The 22,471-nt window shown below is 39.0% G+C and overlaps 1 protein-coding gene across 1 annotated transcript in view; it reads left to right on the top strand.

The window, feature by feature from the left end:
• Positions 1-16,844, top strand: part of zbbx (zinc finger, B-box domain containing) — a 68,255-nt gene extending 51,411 nt beyond the window's left edge. Inside the window, exons 11-17 of the mRNA XM_051957856.1 lie at positions 73-173; positions 3,697-3,818; positions 3,998-4,056; positions 5,065-5,266; positions 5,979-6,854; positions 13,532-13,757; positions 16,283-16,844. Of these exons, the coding sequence (XP_051813816.1) occupies positions 73-173; positions 3,697-3,818; positions 3,998-4,056; positions 5,065-5,149 (367 nt within the window). The 3' untranslated portion in view covers positions 5,150-5,266; positions 5,979-6,854; positions 13,532-13,757; positions 16,283-16,844. The remainder of the gene's footprint in view (positions 1-72; positions 174-3,696; positions 3,819-3,997; positions 4,057-5,064; positions 5,267-5,978; positions 6,855-13,531; positions 13,758-16,282) is intronic.
• The last annotated feature ends 5,627 nt before the right edge of the window (positions 16,845-22,471 follow it).

Below are 22,471 nucleotides of genomic sequence, written 5' to 3' on the forward strand. Positions count from 1 at the left end.
GACTGCTATATTGCTTTTTTGTCTGGGGTCCGGCTTTATTTACTAATCTAAATGTGACTTTTGTGCTTCCAGAACACCAACTGAAACTTATCATCCTCCAGTGGCCTGTGGCACAGATTTAAAATCACAACCGAATATAAACACTGAGGAGGAGACTGCAAGCAGCCTAACTGGTAATACACATGCATGGACTCAACCACATACATGTGCACATCTGTTTGTCCATGAAAACCTTTTGACATTAAAATAGGACATTGACATATAGCCATGAAAATTGTTCGCTTTTGCTGTACAGCTCACCTTTCTGATACACATACTGCAAACCAGCTCCCAAACCAAACAAAAAATCAGCTCAGGACAAAGTTGTTTGACAGTTGACCTGCATGCGCACACATATACACACACATATACAAACACACGATAACAAAATCTCTCCCTCTCGACGGGTCAGACGTATCAGTGCCTGCCCATCCATCCGTGGCGGTGTGATGGGTAATCACTGCCTGTGATTGTGTGGGCAGAGGGCTGTTAGAGGTGGCTCAAGCCTGACAGGGTAAGGAATGGGGCAGGCAGAGGGAGGTGGGGTCCGGCCTGTAGTCTGGAGCTCACGGCCTGGAGCTCATCAGTCAGTGGAGTATCCTGACTTTGTGCCCCCAAGCCAAGGCTGAAAGGAGATGGGTACACCAGGATTATCTCTCCCTATCCAAAGCTCTGGACCCTGGGGCTGTCAACTGCCTCTCATCACATCAATCAAGATGCACTCTGATGGTGACCTCGTTACGTTCTGCAAGTCCTTGCTTGCCCCCTTTCCCCATAGCTGTCTATCTCAAATAGATGTTTCTTCCAAATATTTGAGGTTAAATTAGGTCCCTGTTCTCAGCACAGTAATTTTTTATTTGAAACAGCCACAAAATCTTCAGAATAATTTGGAGTTCTGACTAACATCTCCTCGAAACTGTCCTTGTGGTTTAAAAGACGAAGGTGCATATTATAAATTAATGTCACAGCAGCTCTGCATTGTGCCTTCACACATTCTAATGGATTCTTGTAACAAACTTCTTGCTACTATTGTGACCCAGAAGAAGATGATTTGTTTGGTTTTAGCTAAAATCCTTGCTTTTTATTAGACATAAAAAAACAGCCATGAACTAACCATAATAGCTAACCACGAGACCTCATGCTTTCAGTCAAACTTTGGTCTTAATGACCTTGAAATTTGAGTCATTTGCCTGAGACAATTACAGCACATGTTCAAAATAGTTATGCTGTTATGCTAGGCGGAAATTGCTCTCCTCTTAAGTGCAATTACATCTAATTTAATGGATTGTTTAAACCCAAACTAAATGGTAAATTGTCTGTACTAATTTAGCGCCCTTTACCCTATCAAGGTTCTAAGCGCTTTACACCATGTTTCTGATTCAACCATACACCAGTGGTGCCAGAGCTGCTATGCAAGGTGAAGCACCAACCTCATGATGAGTGGATAACCTGTTCTACCACCAGAGCCTTGGCTGCCCCTAGACTGTAATTTGTTTTTGGCGTGCTGGTGTTTACCTTAAATCAAACAGACAGATAATAATACATAAGCTAAACCTTTAAGACCTAGATAGATATAGACAAGTTACACATTTACTTACACCTCTTATGTGCTTGAAGCAAGTTGGAGTCATTGTTCCCTCACATTTCTCTGGCTCACACAAACTCGTCATTGTTCAACTGATTATTATACTCTAACTCTTAAATATACTAGTCCATCTCTATTAAAAAGGCAGATATTCACATCCTTCATTTCTCTGATCACAATTTAATAATTGATTGTTTGAGGCATATGCAGATGTGAGGAAGACAGCAGCGTCTTTGGGAAATGTCGAGCTGTTCAACAGTGGATCAACTATTCCCTCCACCTGCTTCAAACTTTCCTAATGCATGTCAATTACAACAGGTTGCAGAGATTCTCCTCCTCTCCTGTCTTTGAATATGAAAGGGTGGGGAATGTGTGTGTGTCCATGAATAATGAAAGCTGTTTTCCGGCATCATGTGGGGAGCACCCCTGTGTTTTAAATTCTCATTTTCCTGAGCTGTCAGACCCATGTGGTGACATGATAGAAAGATTGTTAGTATAAGAGCGAGAAAGAGAGAAGGAAGTGGCAGGTACAGGTAGCTTGGAAAGATAAAAAAGCCATGGAAAGACAGATGGAAAAAATTACAAATCAACGGAAAGAAACAGTTTTTATAATATATGCAGTATGTGTTCATGTGCCTGTTCATGTAAGAAGATGTATGCTATGGTACATCATTGCACAAATAATTATCTAAACTTAAATAATTTGTAGATATTTGCTTGATTTTAACACACCGTCCCAAATCACGAAGACACATAGGAACTGTAGATTACCACATGCGCCTGCCGTACTTTGAGCAGTGTCCTCAGCAGTGAGACCATCATTCAGCCGCTGCTGTGTCAGCAACATCTTTCAGCTTAAACAAGATAATAAATTAATACAGACCCAAGAGTGCAGCTCTCTGTGACCCCAACTTCGTATCGCGGGAGGAAGAGAGTAGAAGAGAAGAGAGTTTCTCTGTTGGTATCAAACGTTCACGCATGTCCATCAGCATCTTTTACAGGCACAAGATAATAAGCAGTACTGGAAACAAACAAATAACATTCAGTGCTGGGTAAAAGCTTCTGGCATCACAAATCAGTGGGGAATGCTTTCAAAATATGAATATTTTTTTCTTATCAATCAACAACATACACTGAAAAAAGTCAAATAAAATCAAAAACTGTTTTTCTCTTTGTTACACTTCTGCACAGTTTTTGAGATACTTGGCATGCAGGTTGCTTCAAGCATCTTGCAGAACTTGCCCCAGTTGTTGTTTGCATTTAGGCTTCTCTACATGTAATCCCAGATTGATGCTCTTGTTGCTGAAAGTGGCTGTATGTTTGGGATCATAGACATGCCACAGATGGCATTTGGGACCGGTCAGAAACCTCCTTGATTATACTGTCTGATGGATAACAAGAGGATTTTCTATTTAGTTTGTGCTATGATACACAATTCTGTAATAACGACCTATCTTTAAATGACCTGCCAGTTTTTTGCTAAAAGTGACAGCTTGTCACCTCTCTATATGCTGAGATATCCTAAAGTGGCTGAAAACCTATTCGATAATGCTGAAATTCTATTTAATATTTGATTTGATTTGATTCCCCAGTTCATCTTACATCAAGCTTATGTCCATCATTTATCATTCAAGTTTGCACATTGCCACTTTCAGTGGTGCCAAAGCATAGCAAAAGTTCAGTAGACAAGTTGTGTGGATCCCAAAAGTTGAGAGTTGACCTGAGAGTTGAGCAGAGGGCTGAGGGGTTGTTGGCGTGTCCTGTGATTGATACATTAGCCTGCATATTAAATGATGAATGCCCTTGTCAGTGCAAATGTGGAATATAAAATGTCTTTCAAATTAGGAGCTTTTAAACCCTCTGTAATGGTACTATTAAATAACAAATTAACCTATTTAATTATGCTTTAGCTTGTAATTTATTCCTAAACTCTATTTGTTTTTCATAAAGAGCAAATAGAAATGACAGCTGCATCAAAAACGAAAGAAAAAATGTGTAAAGTTTCTCACATTACTACATCTCGTGTGGCTCTCTTTTCCTCCTACTCTGTCTGTCTGTGTATGTGTTTGTAGCCGAGGAAGAAGATTTTCGTCGCTACTATGCAACACTGTTCACTGCTCCTGTCAGCAGGGGCAGGACTGAGCCACAGATTACTACGCCTGAATCGTGCCTTGTCATAGAAGTCCTGGATGAGGTGAGAATGACTGAAGTGTTTCATTTAAAAGCATTTTACCGACTTGAACACACATTGTGCATCTTCACTGGGCAAATGGGGGGGGGGGAGTGTCAACTTAGCACCTGCACATAGGGCTTCATGACACCAGAATATTCTTTCTTTACATTTTTATCTCTGATACCTTTTGTTTTCCGCAGACATGCAACGACACAAAGGGAATCTGTGCTGCTGAAAAGAGGACAGACGACAGCAAAGAGTAAACCTCCATTAAAAAAATAACAGAAACTGACCGCGTTCATGTTTTTCTACTTGATAGAAATCACAGGTTTAACTGAATACACCTGTCCAGCATACAGTAGACAGAACAAGGCTTTTCACTGACAGACTGGACAATTCTACAGAAAATTGTTGGTTTTCTAAATAAGATTGACAGTATCTCCATTTACTATTGGTCCATTCTTATTCATCAGTTTTTGAGTATGCTGTCAAGGGAATATTCCACAGCAATAATCAGTGCCTCTGAAAATAGGTGTGAGTTCAAGGCCTGCTCATTCAGTACCTAAAGAATATTGGGAATATCTGAAAAGGCTCTTCAGTGCTTGTGCATGTGATGCAATGGCATGTCGATACTATATAGTATATGATGGTGTCTGTTACAGAGAAATAAAAAAAATACCTCTGAATTTTCACATACCAACATTATTATATTAATGCTTTGTGTTGATAGGGAATATTTTGTGCTCAAGATCAGCACAATCACTTCACTGTAGAAATGTACTCTGAGGGCAATTTGGAGTTAAAATCATAAAATCCACTAATTTACAGTCAGGTTAAAATTGAGTTGATGACTCATTTTTGGAGCAGAATAGTAGTTTGGAAACATTACTAAGCAGCGGGTAAACTATTGTGTGAACAGCAGGTCTCCCCATTATAGAGTTAAGTTGTGTTCCTTTGAGACAAAGAAGCTAATTATTGTCACATCCTTTCACCTCATTGCTCTGTACATCTTGAGAAAATGTAATGTTGCAGAAACTGGTGTCAGGGGTTAAGGATAAACCACTCAACATTACTTAAAATTCAGACGGTATTTAATAATGAATCCTATTATTAAAGTAAAAGTAGTTAAATCTTTCACAAAGTTTAGAAGACCTTTAATTATCACAGTGTCAAGTGCCAGGAAAGTTATGTTTAGCCAATAACAGGTGGACATTGACTCACTCTCTGTTAAATGGTCTGCATTAATATAGCTCTATTTTTCACACAGGATTCCCTCAGTTCAACCGATTTTAGGAAAGGAAGAACACTGGATCCCCAAACAGCCCTCGACAATAGTGGGTCCTCAAGAATGAGTCACTCTTCTCCTGGTCCAGCACAACCATCCAGACAGACTAAAGCACAACCCAAAACAACTCAGAAGCTGCATTCATTCAAGCCTCGGACTTCACAAGCAGAGCTCACAGTTAAATGTAAGCTGTATGTATTTTACAGAGATTGATAGATTTTCTGTAAAGATTTCTCTACAGACAGCAGATAAAATGTTGGATTGCAACCCAGTTTTGCTGTGGTTTGGTGGACTATTTGAACATAAAACTGTTTTTAGCATGTACATAAAGACAAACATTCCCTGAAATTGACACTATGCGGTATTTGTGCCAGTGTGCAGCCTAAATAGTCATTTTTAAATTCGTGTGCCTTTTTCTGACATGGCACATCTGCCGTCACTCTGCAATGGCTCATGAGGAAGTATAGCTGACAATGCTGTGTTTGTTAAGTACACTGACTGTGGTATGACGTTGCAGATTTAGAAAAACTCAAAATGACAACTGAAGCATGTTTTAAAACCTATGAAAGTAGATGCCTGAAAGGGGCCAAAACATAAAAATCAACATAAAATTCAGAGCTATAATTTTTGTTTGTTTTGTCGTGAGCTGCACTGCTTTATGAGATGACATCTTGGAAGCATTGGTGCAATGTATACCTATATTGCAAGCACTAATAGAATAATCATGCTAGTGGTAAATTAGTAAGCTGTAAAAATTATGGCATAATTAACAGGGTTCTAATAGTCGTGGAAAATCTCAAACTTTTTTGCCTGTGAAACGTGATAAAATACTTCACTTAATTTATAATGCTGTATTTACTTTGCACTATATTTGTTTCTTTGTATCTTTTGCACAGCATTGCCCTCAAAAAGTAAGTCATCAGCTTGCCCCACTGCTGAGACTTCAAGAACTTCAAAGGCCTCAATCAAGACACCAACCTCAAAGTCACCAAGGTCCATTTTGTCTCCCACTATTCATAAATCAAAACCTAAGTGTGGATCGCCACAGCGTTTGTCCTCATTACCACATTCCCAGTCCCAAATCCCCTTATTTTCAGCTGATGTTTTCGCTTTGGCTAGTAACAGTTCACCAGAGGAGGATCTCTCCCTTTCTCCATCCATATTTTTCCCCCTTAGGTCTACTTTCACAGTATCACCATCAAACTCTACTGATCCAACTTTATTGCCCAAAGTTTACCATTCAGCTCCATTACGAGAAGACTCAGACTCATCTCTCTTGGCAGAACAATCCCAATCTTCCCACTTATTCGCAGAACCAATCTCATCTTCAAAGCTTTGTGAATCACCGAGAAGCAATCTGATGCCCCGACGGCAATCTCAACATTTCTCATGTGACCAGGAGTCTGTTCTATTAGACAATCAACTCCAGCTGCCTCTGTCACCTGTGTCTGCCAGTCCACACCCATCACCAAAATCCCTAGAGCCAAGTCTTTCGCAAATAACCCTTGCACCATACGCGGGACCTGTAAAAACCCTATCAAGTTTATCTTTACTTAATGAGCCCCCTCCTGATGAGTATTCTACAAACAAATCAACTCCATCATGTGGAGACGCTGCAGTTTTTGTGTCCCCTACCCCAGTATCTGGTGACCACAAATCAACTTTATCACATCGGGATAGACATTGTACTCCATCATCCCATTTCTTAAATGTCATCCAGAATCCTTCTGCAGCTGTGAAAATGGAGGAGGAGGAAGAGGAGCTATTAATAGGTAAGTGAAGTGTAATAACGACCTATGTTTGTGTATGTGCACGGATGGTGTTGAGATGGTGGCAGGAACATCTATTTAATTCAGTTCAGTTCAATTCAATTCAATTCAATTCATTCAATCCAGCTTTGTTTACATAGTGTGAATTCACAACATAGCTTAGAACCAGGTTTGAGGAGGATGGTCATCTGCCTCGACCGGTTAAACTAAGACTAAAGGGACCAGGGATAGAATAGCTGATAGAAAACAAATGCATTAAACAACAAGAAAAGCACTCAGAGAGCACAGTACCCCGCCAAGTCTGCTCAGTCCTTGTGTCATTTCTGATGGATAAGTCCCGATAAGTCCACAGCTTTGGATTTGTAGTAGAATCGTGATCATGTGATCGTCAGCAGGCAGCAGACATAGTGTTCACTTGTTGTCATAGTTACAGTGACACTGTGCCACAATTTCACAATGATACAGAAATCTTTAACAAATCCGTGGATCCTGACTATAAGCTGCATCACTGCCAAAATCTAATCAGGTGGTCCTTGTGTCATTTCTGACCTTCCCTGTCAATTTCATCCAAATCCGTTTTTGAGTAATGTTGCGCACAGATAAACAGACAGACAAATGTACGTCGATCCTCACAGAACTCGCATTCCTTGGTGGGGTAAAAAGAAAACAAAAATTATAATGAAATGCTTGCTGCTGGTTACTACTTTGACTATGAGTGGACTGATGGTAAACTTTCATATATATCGACAAAAATTCTTAGAAAATGTTAGCGAAGGCATCGTCCCACACAACTACTGATTGCTCCTTCCTAACTGTGCACACGCACACACACAAACACAAAATCTGTATACAAAGTAAGTAAAAACAATGCTTGTCTATGTTTAATCCTTGTAGGTCCCCGTTAGTCTTCAGGTTTCTTCCAAGTTGAATTTGTTTTGTATCAGTTTTTGTTTATGTTCTAGTAATTGTGGCTTTATTCCTCACTTGAGTTTATGAACTGTATTATGCATAACTACTTGGTAGTGGTGGTGCGGGTTGGACTTTAACTACAGATCCGTGTACAGTATTTGCTTGGGAGCAACGACTTCAACTTAAACATCAGGTGCCACACCTACTCCCTGTCACCAAGAATATACGACAAAGCTCTTTGCTGTTTCCATAAAAAGTACCACAAACAGATGAGATGAGAGATTCAGTTTGTTCCTCTTCATTATTATTCAAAAGAAGTGCCAATTTACACCTCATACAATTATCAGTTTGATCGTGTGATTTGGAAATAACATTTCCACCTCTGCTCTAATGGCATACATCTTGAAATTGTCAAAGTATGCTTCTGATATCATTTCACCCACTAGCAAGGTGGAGAAGGAATGTGAAAGGAGCATGCATAACAATTAGTTTCCAAACAGCCAGGTTAATAAGGGTTAGAAACCATTTGAAGCCAGTAATGATTATAGAGTTAGATAAATCTGTTAATAATTAGCTAAATCTCACCAGTAAAAGTCTGGTTGAAGGCAAAGGCAAATGCACAATATACTTTACATGCCCATCTACCTGAATAACATTATTTTCCACTGCACTACAGCAATTTGTATGTATAGGATATTTCCAGTACACAGTCTATTTCTCATAAATTGATTTGATGTGTTTTGCATTTTAAGACAATACTATTTGCTGAGATTTCCAGGGGCCAAGCAATAATTTCTGAGGACTGAGTTTGATTTACAAAAATAAGACGGAGAGAAAGGAACATATTCGTGTTTATGGTTGGGGAAGCACAAATCTCTGCAGCAAAGTAATTCCTAAAAGAACACTTTGTCATGCCACAGTTTGAACACAATTCTCACTGGTCAGGCAGTTTATATGAATAAACTGTTTGTGGATCTCAGCAGTAATGGCTTCCTTTTATTCCTCTGGGCTGTCAGAGCCAATTTAGATCCAGCCATAAAAAGTGTTCTTTTTCTTTTTATTAATATCGATTAAGGTTTGGTTTTAAGTAAATACCTGACATAAAACTACAACAGACAGGAAGGTAATTACACTTTAAAGAATGGCCCTGAATTCTCTTAGTGTAGACCACACAGACACATGCACAAACGTTTTCTAGGATATACTGATGAAAATACACTCATCTTACTCACATGCTGGTGTGCGCACACACGCATGCACACTGTTTGGTATTGTTTGCATTTATATATATGTAATTGTCTGAAAAATGGGTCAGACATTTATGAAAGATACAATTATGAACAAACAATATTTCAAATAAAACACACAAAGGATGTTATTGTTGTTCATATTGTGTACATCACTCAAACGAGAACAATGTATTACAATGTAGTCATTAAATCCATGGGTGCATATGTTTTTTCCACGACAACTGTGGCTGTTAAATGGGTATGAGTTGTTATTAGCATTTTCTGTTTGTCTTTACTTACAAGTTACAAATCTAATATTACCCTTGGGAGTTGTACCGGCACCATAAATTCCGAAGATGTTCCTCTTTAGACCTATTCACAGCATCTCTGGGAACAATTTTTTAGCACGTAAAATCAGCTAAACTAAGAGGAGGGGTGGAGTTGACCTTGTTGCTATGGATGACATCATGTTTCATAAATTAACTGAAACACATATCCACAGTGGTTGGTTGATAAATGACTGGTGTATGTCACTGACAGTGTAGAACAAATTCCATTAATGTGGAATGAGCAACAAATTTGATTAAGTTAGACAGACAGATAAATATTGACTTGTTAAGTGTGTCTGTCATCAGCACCATCATGGGCTATTATTTTCCAGTTGATAAAACTATTCATTATACTTGGATGTGATAATTCTACATGTGACATCAATTTTCACGATAATCTGATGACCATGAAATCACCTTATTTATGTATTTATTGCAGTAGAGATTATTTAATGTGCACTTAAATGATAAGTGTTTTTGAATGTGACACCAGATCACATTTTAGGACCAGTTACCTCACTTCTTCTTGCCCCTGTACCCAAATATTCACATAATACTGTGAATGCATACAAACCTTTATTTTTGCTCACTGTGTCCAAGAGAAGAAAAAAATAATGTGTGCGTGTGTGTAGGCTGGGATTTGGTAATTGCAGTTTCTCCTTGGGAAATATGTTACACTTGTTTGAGAATTAATATTGTGCTTTAAATAGAGCCTTGTTTCTTGTGAACTTGGTGACAGTTTAAAAGGCCCATTCTTTCAACAACTTTTTCTAATCTTGCTTTTGCTTTATCTCAGTTCCACTTCCTGTCTTCACACCTCAGCCTCTCTTCCCCTCTTCATTCATCATCTCTGTGCTTTTCTTCATCCTTTGCATCTTTCACTTCCACCACATCCTACAGCTCTTTGACCAGTGTGACATGGAATGCCTGCTTTATCAGCTTATTAGAGCCTCACAGTGTCAAGGACACCGTGAATCACATGTTGCATTTTTCCTTGGATGTTGGAGATGAAAAGGGTGCTTCAGTGTTCAAAGCATGATAAACAAGGACAGTCTGTCTGTTTTCATTATTCTATGAGGGGCCTTACAAGACTTAATTCATTCTCATCCTTTCACACACATATATTTTCACTCTCTTACATGCATACATTCTCCTTTTCACACACATATATTTTCCTTGCACACACATACATTCTTCTTTCACCATACATATACTTAATTTCCACGCACACACACATTTTACTTTCACATACATACATTTTCACTCATGCACATACATACATTCTCCTCTCACATGCATATATTGTCACACTTGCACGTACACACATTCTCCTTTCACATTCATACATTCTCCTAAATAAATAGACATACACACGTGGACAAAATTGTTGGTACCCCTCAGTTAAAGAAGGAAAAACCCACAATTCTCACTGAAATCCACTTGAAACTCACAAAAGTAACAATAAATAAAAATTTATAGAAAATTAAATAATCAAAAACAGCATTACTTTTGAATTGTTGATTAACATAATTATTTAAAAAACAAACTAATGAAACAGGCCTGGACAAAAATGATGGTACCTCTATAAAAGATTGAAAACTATTTGACCAGAGTGACATGATTAACTCAGGTGTGTCATTTAATTGACATCACAGGTGTTTCCAAACTCATAATCAGTCAGTCTGCCTATTTAAAGGGAGACAAGTAGTCACCCTGCTGTTTGGTGAAAAGGTGTGTACCACACTGAACATGGACAACAGAAAGCGAAGGAGAGAATTGTCCCAGGACATCCAAAAAAAATGACAGACAAACATCTTAAAGGTAAAGGCTATAAGACCATCTCTAAACAGCTTGAAGTTCCTGTGACAACAGTGGCTCATATTATTCGGAAGTTCAAGACCCACGGGACAGTAGCCAACCTCCCTGGACGTGGTCGCAAGAGGAAAATTGATGACAAATTGAAGAGACGGACCGTTCGAATTGTATCCAAAGAGCCAGAGCAACCTCCAAAGAAATTAAAGGTGAACTCCAAGGCCAAGGTACATCGGTGTCAGATCGCACCATTCGTCGTCGTTTGAGCCAAAGTGGACTTCATGGGAGACGACCAAGGAGGACACCACTGCTGAAAAAAACTCATAAAAAAGCCAGACTGGAATTTGCAAAAATGCATGTTGACAAGCCACAAAGCTTCTGGGAGAATGTCCTTTGGACAGATGAGACCAAACTGGAGCTTTTTGGTAAGGCACATCAACTCTATGTTCATAGACTCAAAATCAAGCATACGAAGAAAAGAACACTGTCCCTATGGTGAAACATGGAGGAGGCTCAGTAATGTTTTGGGGCTGCTTTGCTGCATCTGGCACAGGGTGTCTTGAAAGTGTGTAAGGTACGATGAAATCTGAAGACTATCAAGGCATTCTGGAGAGAAATGTGCTGCCTAGTGTCAGAAAGCTTGGTCTCAGTCGCAGGTCATGGGTCTTCCAACAGGACAACGATCCCAAAACACACAGCCCAAAAACACCCAAGAATGGCTGAGAGAAAAGCGTTGGACTATTCTAAAGTGGCCTTCTATGAGCCCAGATCTGAATCCCATTGAACATATGTGGAAGGAGCTGAAACATGCCATTTGGAGAAGACACCCATCAAACCTGAGACAACTGGAGCTGTTTGCTTCATGAGGAGTGGGCCAAATACCTGTTGACAGCTGCAGAACGCTCATTGACAAATACAGAAATCGTTTAATTGCAGTGATTGCCTCAAAAGGTTGTGCAACAAAATATTAAGTTATGGGTACCATCATTTTTGTCCAGCCCTATTTCATTAGTTTGTTTTTTTAAATAATTATGTTAATCAACAATTCAAAAGTGATGGCTGATTTTGATTATTTAATTTTCAATAAATTTTTATTTATTGTTACTTTTGTGAGTTTCAAGTGATTTCAGTGAGAATTGTGGGTTTTTCCTTCTTTAACTGAGGGGTACCAACAATTTTGTCCACGTGTGTATGTATATGTACAAAGAAAATATTTGCATGAAAGAGAAGAAATGTATGTATGTAAGAGGAGAATGTATGTGTGTGTGAGAGAGAATAGTGGAAAAGGAAGTAAGTATAGTGAAAAGGAAGTCCATCGTTTTTGCGCTGTGATTGGCTAAAAAGCTCAAGTGGGCGGTGATGTTCAGGTAACGGTTACCATGGCAGGTGGAGAGGAGTCCCGAGCGCTTCAGCAAGCCATTGGGGTTTTAAGAAACATTTGTCATCCCCAGAAACGGTCACATATTATTGCCGCCGCTTGAGCAGCAGGCGACAGATTTATCTGCACCAAACTTTACTCACAGCACAGTGGAAAGTGAGATGAGACAACTTTTCTGACCTGCAAACTTCCAAGTCGCTTCAGCGGGAAAGCAGCTAACGCTAACGCTACACAAGGCCGAACTGGAGGATTACGTGTTGTAGAATTTTCACACTCCCAAGAAAAATTGATGAGAATGAATTAAGTCTTGTATGGCCCCTCATACTATTCACTTTTGAAACACCAACACTGATTGAACCCGGTGTGAGGGTAACGCATCTGAAAGTAACAGATGACTTTTAATCATATTACATTTTTCTCTAATGCTTGACTATTCCTGACGGCAGTTGTCACATTACAGTTACTAATCATTTACAGTTACTACTTTTATTTTGAGGCAGCATAGCCTACTGCTAGCGCCACCTTGATTCTCTTGTTCATGCAATTAAATTAAGAATATATGGTGTTTAATGGGCAAAACTTCGGCTGATGACAATTTTTTTGAACAGGGCTATAATGGACCGATTTAATTAGCCGGCTGATAGATCAGTCAGGCCCTACTCATTAGAATGGAATTTGTGCTCATAAATGGGCATATGTAAAGTTTTCTGTTATATTATTATAACAGAAAACCTTGGCAGTTATGTGGCAATGTATCTCGGGTGATGTGGTCTAATTGCCAAATGTAATTTAATGAGTCCTGTAACAGCTCACTTTCTACAGAGAGTAAATAAGAAAAGTAATACATACATTTTCCAAAAAAGGTAAAAGTAAAAGGCCACAAATCACTTTTTTGGAGTAACAGCAATAGCGTTATTTTAGATTGAAGTCCAGTATTTGTAAAAGCATCTTTGTTCATCTTGAACCATTACTTGAACTTAGCCTTTCATTCTTTGAATGTGTTTCTCTGTATTCTTCATGAAGACAGTGGAGACGAAATGTCCAGCGATAGCCTGGGTGTGGTTCACGAGAAGAAGACTCTTCAGACAAGGAAGCACAGATGCAAGGATGTTTAATGAGGGAGAGATCCATGGAAGAGCAAGAGAATCTGCCAGATCTCATCTACAAGATTCCTTTGTTCCTGTGGAGGCAGAAGAGAAAAAGATTCATGGACCTGAATAAGCCAGAACAGCTGCCAGAACCATCCTTGGTAACATATTTCCACATTCCCAAGTGCTTTTGTTTCATGAAAGGGGAATATTGGGCTGGAGAGTTGTAATAGCTCTGGAAGCACAATCTCCTCTTAGGAAATAGAGTAAATATTATCACAACTCTGTACTATAAAGTAAGTTTTTTCAAACTGTTGCCAAACTCACAGTCAGGATCAATACAAATAGATCCCCTTTCAACCACAGTAACTAACATGAACCTACCTAATTTTTATCCTCAATTTAGTGTGTTTGCCAACCACTGTTCCTGTGTGGCAGAATGTCCAGTAAAACACCACATAACATTTTTAATAAGACATTTGTTGCCTGTGTTTTGACACAGACATATTAGATCACAAATACAACACAAAGGGACACCTTTGTATAACCTCCTCCTTTTTAACAACAACCCTGTCACTCAAAATACCTGCCCCTACAATTGAAGCTGTGTTCTCATTTTTGTTGTGAAAGAAAACAGATTTTCTCCATAACGGTATCATGGAAGGGGAGATGCTTTCAGTTTGAAGGAGACACACAGTATAGGTTAGAAGAAGAGGGGAAGACACGTTTGCATTAGAACTTTAACCCGGGAGACTGGGATTTGCATCCCATGCATGAGCATTTCATCTAAATTTTGTTTTCGCTAACTCACATGGTTAAGGAAAATCATGCTTTCAGTTAAAGTAAGATCCTTTGACAACATGTCTGAAGCTTCTCCACTTTTTCTCAGTTACCAAGTCCCGCCCCATCTAATATTACTGTATAACTGCTTAGCTGAAAAGGGACAGCAGTGAAGTACAAAAATAAACGGCTAAGCACGTTCACTCGAAATGCACTTGTGATAAATACAACGGAATGCGGTTGAGCTTGTATATAAATGTAATTTTTAGGAGACAGGGCTGTTTCATCAAAATTGTACAGTATAATATTATTATTACTTTGGTGAGAAATACTTGACTGCCAAGAAATGAATGAAATGATTTACAAATACGTTATTCTAGTTATATGCCCATAAAGTGAAGTTTGTCTTTGAAATATCTTCAGGGGCTGGGTAATAAAATGAATAAATCGCCAAGTTTTAGAAGTTCATTACAGTGGACATAATCACTGCGTAGAATGAGAAGACTTCAGCGACATTACAGTTAGAGTTTCTTATTGTAGCTGACCTGATCTATTAGATAACATTTGTATCAGACTAATTACTTTACATTATTCATCTATAGCTCAGAGATATCTAAAGCTGTGGTTGTTAAAGGTGCAAACCATTGAGGAAGAAAGAGAAACAGAAGTGGATAAAAAGGCACTGCTTGAAATGGTCCCAAATGACTTATCAGCCATTTAATGGTATGAATCCTTTATACTGTGGACAGAGGGATGAAAAAATTAGGGGGTGGCTAGTGCTTTATTAAAAGCTGGAACAAAATGAGGTTCATGATTGTAAAGATGGTGGTTATCTGTGGCCTCTGGACCTGAATCAAACTGCTCCTAAAATGATTAGATAGTATTTTTTCCAGCCCTCTCTCTCTCTCTGGACCTGATCTCTGCTACTCTCTTGTGCTCATGTATTTCTGTTCTTTCCCTCCTCTCTTCTGTCTATTTTCTTTCTTCCTCTCTTTTCTGTGATCCATATTTTTGTCTCCTTCACTCCTCCCTTTTCCTTAGCCCTTACTCCTTTCTTGTTTACCTTTACCTTTACAGTTCAGGCAACTCGTGGACTGCTCTATCCTTCTTGTTATGAGGTGATATCGGTCTACACTGTGAGATTGGAAATTTTTCCTGCCTGCACAGTATCATTGTGTTTGGTCTCTTGCTGTTCATTGTTATGCCTCTCTCCTTTCTCACCCTGTCTTCCTCTTGTCATTCTCCATCCTTACTCCTTCCTTGCTCTAAGCAGCACTATTCCCACATGCCTTTCTTCCTATATTCTCCCAGCCCATCTGCAGTGTCTTGCAAGGCTAGGCATGCTAATGCCTCAGATCTAATCTTAACTAAACACAGCTTCCTCACTTCATGTCCCGCAGGAGGACACTTGCATGGAAAGAACAGCTAACCCACCACAACCATTGTGAGATGATCTCACCAGCTCAATGGGTTAATTAAAAATCAATCATCAAGTGGAAACAAAGGAAACAGGGAGAGAGGGGAATGATCTCCTGTAAAATACACAGGCTTATTAATGTGCATTTGCCCAGTCAAAATATAAAATACGAACTTAACACTTTTACCTTACTTAAATGTTGTATTGACATTGAATTTCAGTTTGTCCTTTGAAGTGATTGTGTTCATACTGAAATTAAGCTTTGAGACCAATCTATTTCTTTTTCCAATTTATGTTATTAATTTTACTTCCTTTGCATTTTTTTCCTTCCTTCCATCTTCCTTTGTGTATCACCCCTCTGTGACATCCCAACATGGTCTATTCTCCCTCTATCCTAAAATTTTCATTCCTCTTTCTACTGCTTATGCCCTTTCCTTCTTCCATCCGTTCTTCTCCTGCGTCCTTCCATCTGTCTCTATGTCCCCTTAGGTGATCCACAACCAGAAGTGCTGGGTTTCGATCACAGCAGTTATGTGATCTAGACTGGTTTTCGCCCCAAGGTTTGGACATGCACACTGGTCACTCCGACACACCAGAAGATGCACACTGTGACCCAATTCACACATGCCAGTCTTCACAACATGATTCAGACCCAACAGTAGGTTAAAGAGGGAAAGTTTTTCAATGTGTGATAGGATGTGCGCTTGGAATTTTCTGCTTCAGTTTCTGTGAAAGCTTCTTCAGTCTGGATCATTTTTTTCCTACCATCAGAAAGTGTCATTGCTGTTTTTGTGCTTCAACAGGTTAGATTGCGAAGATTACCTCTGTGTCCAGCTCTTGCCTGGAGATACTTTCCAATTTGCAAGCGTTATTCATATCACAAAGGCCTCATAATAGGATTTAGAGCAAATATGTAAAAATGTAGAGCTTACAAGAGACATGAAAATGAGTTTTATACCCAAAGGAGTCCTGGGCTGCTTGGTGAAAAAACAGAGATGGGGGACAACACTGATAATTTACTGCTGGTGGGTCCGAAGGGAGCTTCCTGAAATACCATTTTTAGTGTGTGTGTGTGTGTGTGTGTGTGTGTGTGTGTGTGTGTGTTTCCTATGAATGCTTTCAAGCCTGTGTTTTTCTTTTTACTTATGTATAGTTCCTCAACTTTCTTAAACACAGGCACTCAGAGACCTAGACAGACCCACACCCACGCACTGCAAAAAATGTGAATGTCCACATTTCATCACAAATGCTACTCACAGACAGCACAGCCCTTCCATCTTGTTTCTTTCTCAGCTGAAAAGTGTAGATAATAATGGCTGTGTCCTTCGCATGGCACACCAAAGTGTTTTTTGAGTTTAGTTTTGAAAAGATCCTCATAAGACATACTGTATGTTCTCAGTGTAATGTCATATTGTTCCTAAAACCCTTCTGAAATCCTATTGTCTCATGAGTCATTACTGTTAAAATTGGTGGAATATATATGTATATTTGTGTATCTGATGCGTGTGTGTGTGTGTATATATATATATATATATATATATATAGTGTTATTATCCATTGCTATCCATTTCCTACAAGGGACTGCACAGACTTCAAGTTTAAAGGTTTTCTTTCCCTGTTGTCTTTCACTTCACCTTCAGCTACAGCTTTGTATCAGGATGGTTTTAAACATATCCAGCAGTAACTGTATAAGTGCTCCCAAATTACATAATAAATTTTCTATTTGTGACCACAGAATGGGCATCCAATTTTTTAACACAAATAATTTGCAAAATGGACATGTCTGTGAGCAGCTCATGCTGTCCAACAAGGCTGGTAAAAGTCTAGCCTGCATCTCTAAATTGCATGAGAATTAAAGTAATAATATTTGGATTGAATCAGATGCCATCATTTATCCAACCACATGGCTGAGTAAATTATACTGAAACAAGAGTACAACTTGTACTCTTGTTTGAGACTGTTGAATTACATGCAATTCAAACAGCTCTAACTGTTTTGATTTAGCAAGGATTTCTAATTCAGACTTTGTTTGGTTAAATAACTTGCCTCAGCCCAAAATGACCCACCAACCTTTTCCTTCATTAAGTGTTAAAGCCCAGCTTTTTGCTGTTTCATTGTCAACCGTGCATTAAATGAATGAGGTTGACAGTGAGAGACTCCCACAAGGGCACCACTGCCCTCCTCGCTCCATGCAGCCAGCCACTCGTCAAATCCCGCACTGTCTCTGCCACCATCGTTAAAGCTCCAAAGTTAATGAGAGAGAAAGGTCAGAGAGGAGGAATATCACCTTGACAACACTTTACACTCATTTATGTCCCTCCATCTGTCTCCTCTATTTTCTCTTTTTTTCCTGGCAGGGCTGAGATCCAACAGGTTTTATATGTCTCCTGCTCTACCTTTTCACCCCTCTCTACTCCTTGTCACCTCATCAGTCAGGAAATGAGGTCGTTAGTGTGCGGTTTCTGTCGCACGTGCGTCCAGTCCAACAAAAAAGAAGAGAGACAGACAGCTAGACAGGGCAATGACCTCAGTGACACTTACAAAGAGTAAAAGCAAAAGAAGAGATACAAGTAGACAGTAGCAGTAAGATGTGCTAGAAAGCTGACAAATTGATGAAGAAAAAGGCAGAAAGACAGGTAAATGGGTATCTACTCTGAAAGCAAAAAGGCAAGATAAAAAACAGACAACACCAGCAGTCTTGCAGAATTCTAGAGTGTATTTTTCAAAACAGTTTCAGTTTTTCGTTTTCTTTACAGTTTATGAGCTGGCGAGTTGACTTCCCTCCCTTTCCTCTTTATATGTTCAGCTGATTTAGACTAGTTAGTAGATTCTCCATCCAGTCAATAGTTTTAATGAATTGGCTGACCACTAAAGAGAAAAAAGAATACAGTTGTAATTGCATTGCAGCTGTCAGGACTGGCTGAACGGGCTAGTTAAGCAATATTGGTTTAGTACTGCTACTGCCCAATGGGAAAATAGATTACTGCATCAAATGTAATTACGAAACTCACTTGAATCCATTTATATAGTTATTAGCATTAACAGGCTAATAGATTATGTGTAAATTGGGATCCTTTTCACAGCCATGGTTTATTTTGACTTTTGTGACTCCTGGTTGTAGTCAGTAGTTTGTCTCTGCACCGTCAGCATGACTGAAAGTTAAGGTAGTGTCTACAGATACGGACCCGTACCCGTAGCCTGTGGCCTACGGATACGGCACTTTCCCTTATCATAAATATTAATGAGACGTACATGAATATTAATGAGCCGGCTGATGAACGCGCTTTGTGATTGGCTGGTAATCCGACGTACATAAATATTAATGAGCCGGTTTGGTAATCCGAGTGATGAAGGCGCGTGCCGAGCCTGTCATGTCAGTCATCTGCTGTTCTCTTTCTATCATGCATAATGTCTTATAAATATCATTATCTGACTTTTTCACTGACAGCGATTTGGGGGTTGAAATCAGCACTACTATTAAAAATAGCAAAACTTTTTATTCACGTGATCCTGTTCTAATAAAGCACAAACAGCAAACAAAACAAATGGCGGAACTAACAGCCAGCAAACTACAAGTATTTTTTACCTTCAAAAGTAGCGACAGACTATTACATATTAACAACCTAAACAAAACCCTGACGTATTTTCTACGTCTGGCAACACAGACACTGCACGTCAGTCACTTTAATGTTAGCGGACTCTGTTGAATGGCTAAGTTACATCACCACAAACAAATCTCACAATATCACAGTAAATCGAATTTGTGTTTTTTTTTTAATTCATGCCGAATTAAAGAGCTGCTCCTCACCATCCACGAGTGTTTGTTTCATATTCGACATCCTTAACTTTATCTTGTAAATTAGCGTCCGAAATTAAATGGGAACATTTGCAATGGAGTTCGTCAGCCGCTTCCACCACTGAACGCGGTAAACTAATTAATAGGAACTGGACTTCAAACAATTTAGACACGGCGTCTAAAAGCGTAAAAACTGCAATGTCTAAAGTGTGAGAGGAGACGGTGTATTTTTGGTTAAATTATACAATGTTCGCCGTCAAAGTCATTCATATAAACTGCCTGTAATGTGCAGCAAATAGTAGTTAACCGGCGCCAGCTCTTCAGTGACCTTAACGGTCCGTACCTCTAGTACAGATGCTGCGGGTACGGGTCCGTACCTGTAGCATCAACCGAAAGTTAAAGCCTGTAGAGATGACTGGAGGGCTCTGCTTGTATTTATTGAATCGGAGTGAGAATGCATAAGCTTTGTTTTGCATCTTCAGATGTGCCATGAATAGCTTTTATTTTGTATGAATTACTTTGTTTAAATATAGAATATTTATTTATTTCAATCATTTGTAAGCAAAACCTAGTTTTATGTTATGCTTGGCTAAAAATATGAAAAATTAACTGGCTCATCTTATTGGAGTAAGACAAGCAAGTGGAGGCATGATAATAATGTCTACAAATAAACATTTACATATACTTCAGGATGTGGGGCATCCCTGGGAATAATTGGTTTGGATCTAAAATAAAATATGAAAAAAAAGTTGTCTCAACTTGCCCTCAGCAAGGGGTAAATCGAGCCTTTGAAGAAATATATCAGGGTAAATTGTCAAAACAAAATGGAAAATTTTACACCTCATATAATGCTGTATCAGCAAGACAAATTCAATACTAAATGACCTCTTAAAAGTTGTATTTGAAGAAAAAATGTACAACTTTAAAGACAAATTTGCTTCAATAAGGCCCACAGATGACAAATTTTGGAACAAAATCATGTTCCAAATGATCAAATTTTACTGCCATTTTTACAAAACTGGGCTATTTTTCAACATATAGCTATCAATATTCAGTAGTGTCATTATTAATCAATAATCACCGATGGGAGCCAGTGGCTCAACTTAACCCTGGACTTTGGTTCAGCTAACCCCACTGCCAACATTTTGACAAAAGTGCGTCATCCAGGCAGTTTAGAGCTAACTTCTTGCTACCAGTTTATCCTCACATTGCAGCTTATTAATGCACTAACATATATGTGAAATTGTTTCAGATGTCTAAATAATTGTTCAGACACAACACTCATAAAATCATAAACATGAACAATTTACTTTGCACAGCAAAAAAAAAAAACAGTTTCCTTTAAGCTTCACGGGCCCGTATTCGGGCCGAAAATGGCCGGCTGAAGTTTAACGGCAAAAGCATTTTTAGCTTTAAACGGGACGATAGAAACACTATACATCCATGGAAAGCTTAGAGTCTCATGAATCCGCCGGTATAAACCACTTTCAGATGTGATGACCACAGCAGGTAATATAAACACATTTCTAAAACAAACAACAAAAGTTTAAAGGGACACATAAAGGGCATAACTTGCGTTTCGATGGTCTTTTACCGGTCAACGATGAAAATAATCCACAAAAACCGGCCATAATCCAAGAGTAGTCATCCAGACAATACTGGCAAGTATCATATTTTGTCCAAAACATGTCTAGAAATAAGTAAATAATCCACAAATAGCTCGGCTCTGCGCGTCCACGTGGCGCATGGTGGCGCTGCGCGTTCCATAATTCACTGCATTTTTATCCATAATTTTATGAAGCTTTCTGTAATCCTCACGATCTCGGTCAGAAAATGGCGACTGAAGCCTCTGCTTTCGATCCCAACCGCATTTCAACCAATCAAGTGACTCATCGCTGTCTCCAAACCCGGAACAGCCAGCCGTTGCCGACATAGATATATACAAACCCAAGATGGCTCATGAGCGCTGTCAGCCTATGGGGAGCGACGTCGCCACATGGCGGCCATCTTGGGACAGGGCTGCTCGATCACTCATAACATTGAAGTCAATGGAGCATGGATTTTAAAATCACTGTAGATTGCTCAATTTTCAACCGATTTTAGAACAGCTTGGTTTGTTATAAACGTCAGAGATGTACTTCTTTTACTGCTTACATAAGAATAATTAAAACCATTGAATTCATATAATAATGAACACAGATATCATCTTCTTTCAGCATAAATGGATGTAAATATAATTTTATTATTTAGCATTGCACTTCTTTATTACTATCAGCTTTCTAATGCACAGATAAAAACAAAGCTCAACCAAAATCAATGCACAACAAATAGAGATGTTGTCTTTTCTTTTCATGAACCTGGTGCCTACATTACCCACAATGCATTTCGGCTGCAGGCTAACTAATCCAGGCATAGATGTATACAAACAATAAGTCTAAGGTCTCAATCAAAGTCTCTTAACAAGCAAATAAATACAACCACAACCGCAAAGAATGTAATTTCACCTAAAGATTCGGTTCTCAAAAAACGTTGGTCTCAGGAAAACCTAATAATTGAAAATCAGATTGTGAGTAACACCATCTTCAATGTGAGTAGTCAGGCAGAAAAGACACACAACTATGCTGCATTTTTCAAAACGAAAAGCTGCGATTTCGGAATTGAGCCTGAATCATAGCCACGTTAATAAGGCTTGTAATAAACTAAACCGTTTGTAAATCAATCAAGAATTGAGCGAGTTATGAGTGTTAAAGTGAGGAAATCATCCACCTTACCATTGACTACAGTACAGTGCGCCAGAGCAGTCCCCTGTCCTAAGATGGCCGCCAAGTGACGACGCTGCCGACTTCGCCTTGAGACATCTAGCGTTTGTATATATCTATGGT

Source organism: Acanthochromis polyacanthus, chromosome 13 (assembly GCF_021347895.1).
Source record: "Acanthochromis polyacanthus isolate Apoly-LR-REF ecotype Palm Island chromosome 13, KAUST_Apoly_ChrSc, whole genome shotgun sequence".
NCBI classification, from domain to species: domain Eukaryota; kingdom Metazoa; phylum Chordata; class Actinopteri; family Pomacentridae; genus Acanthochromis; species Acanthochromis polyacanthus.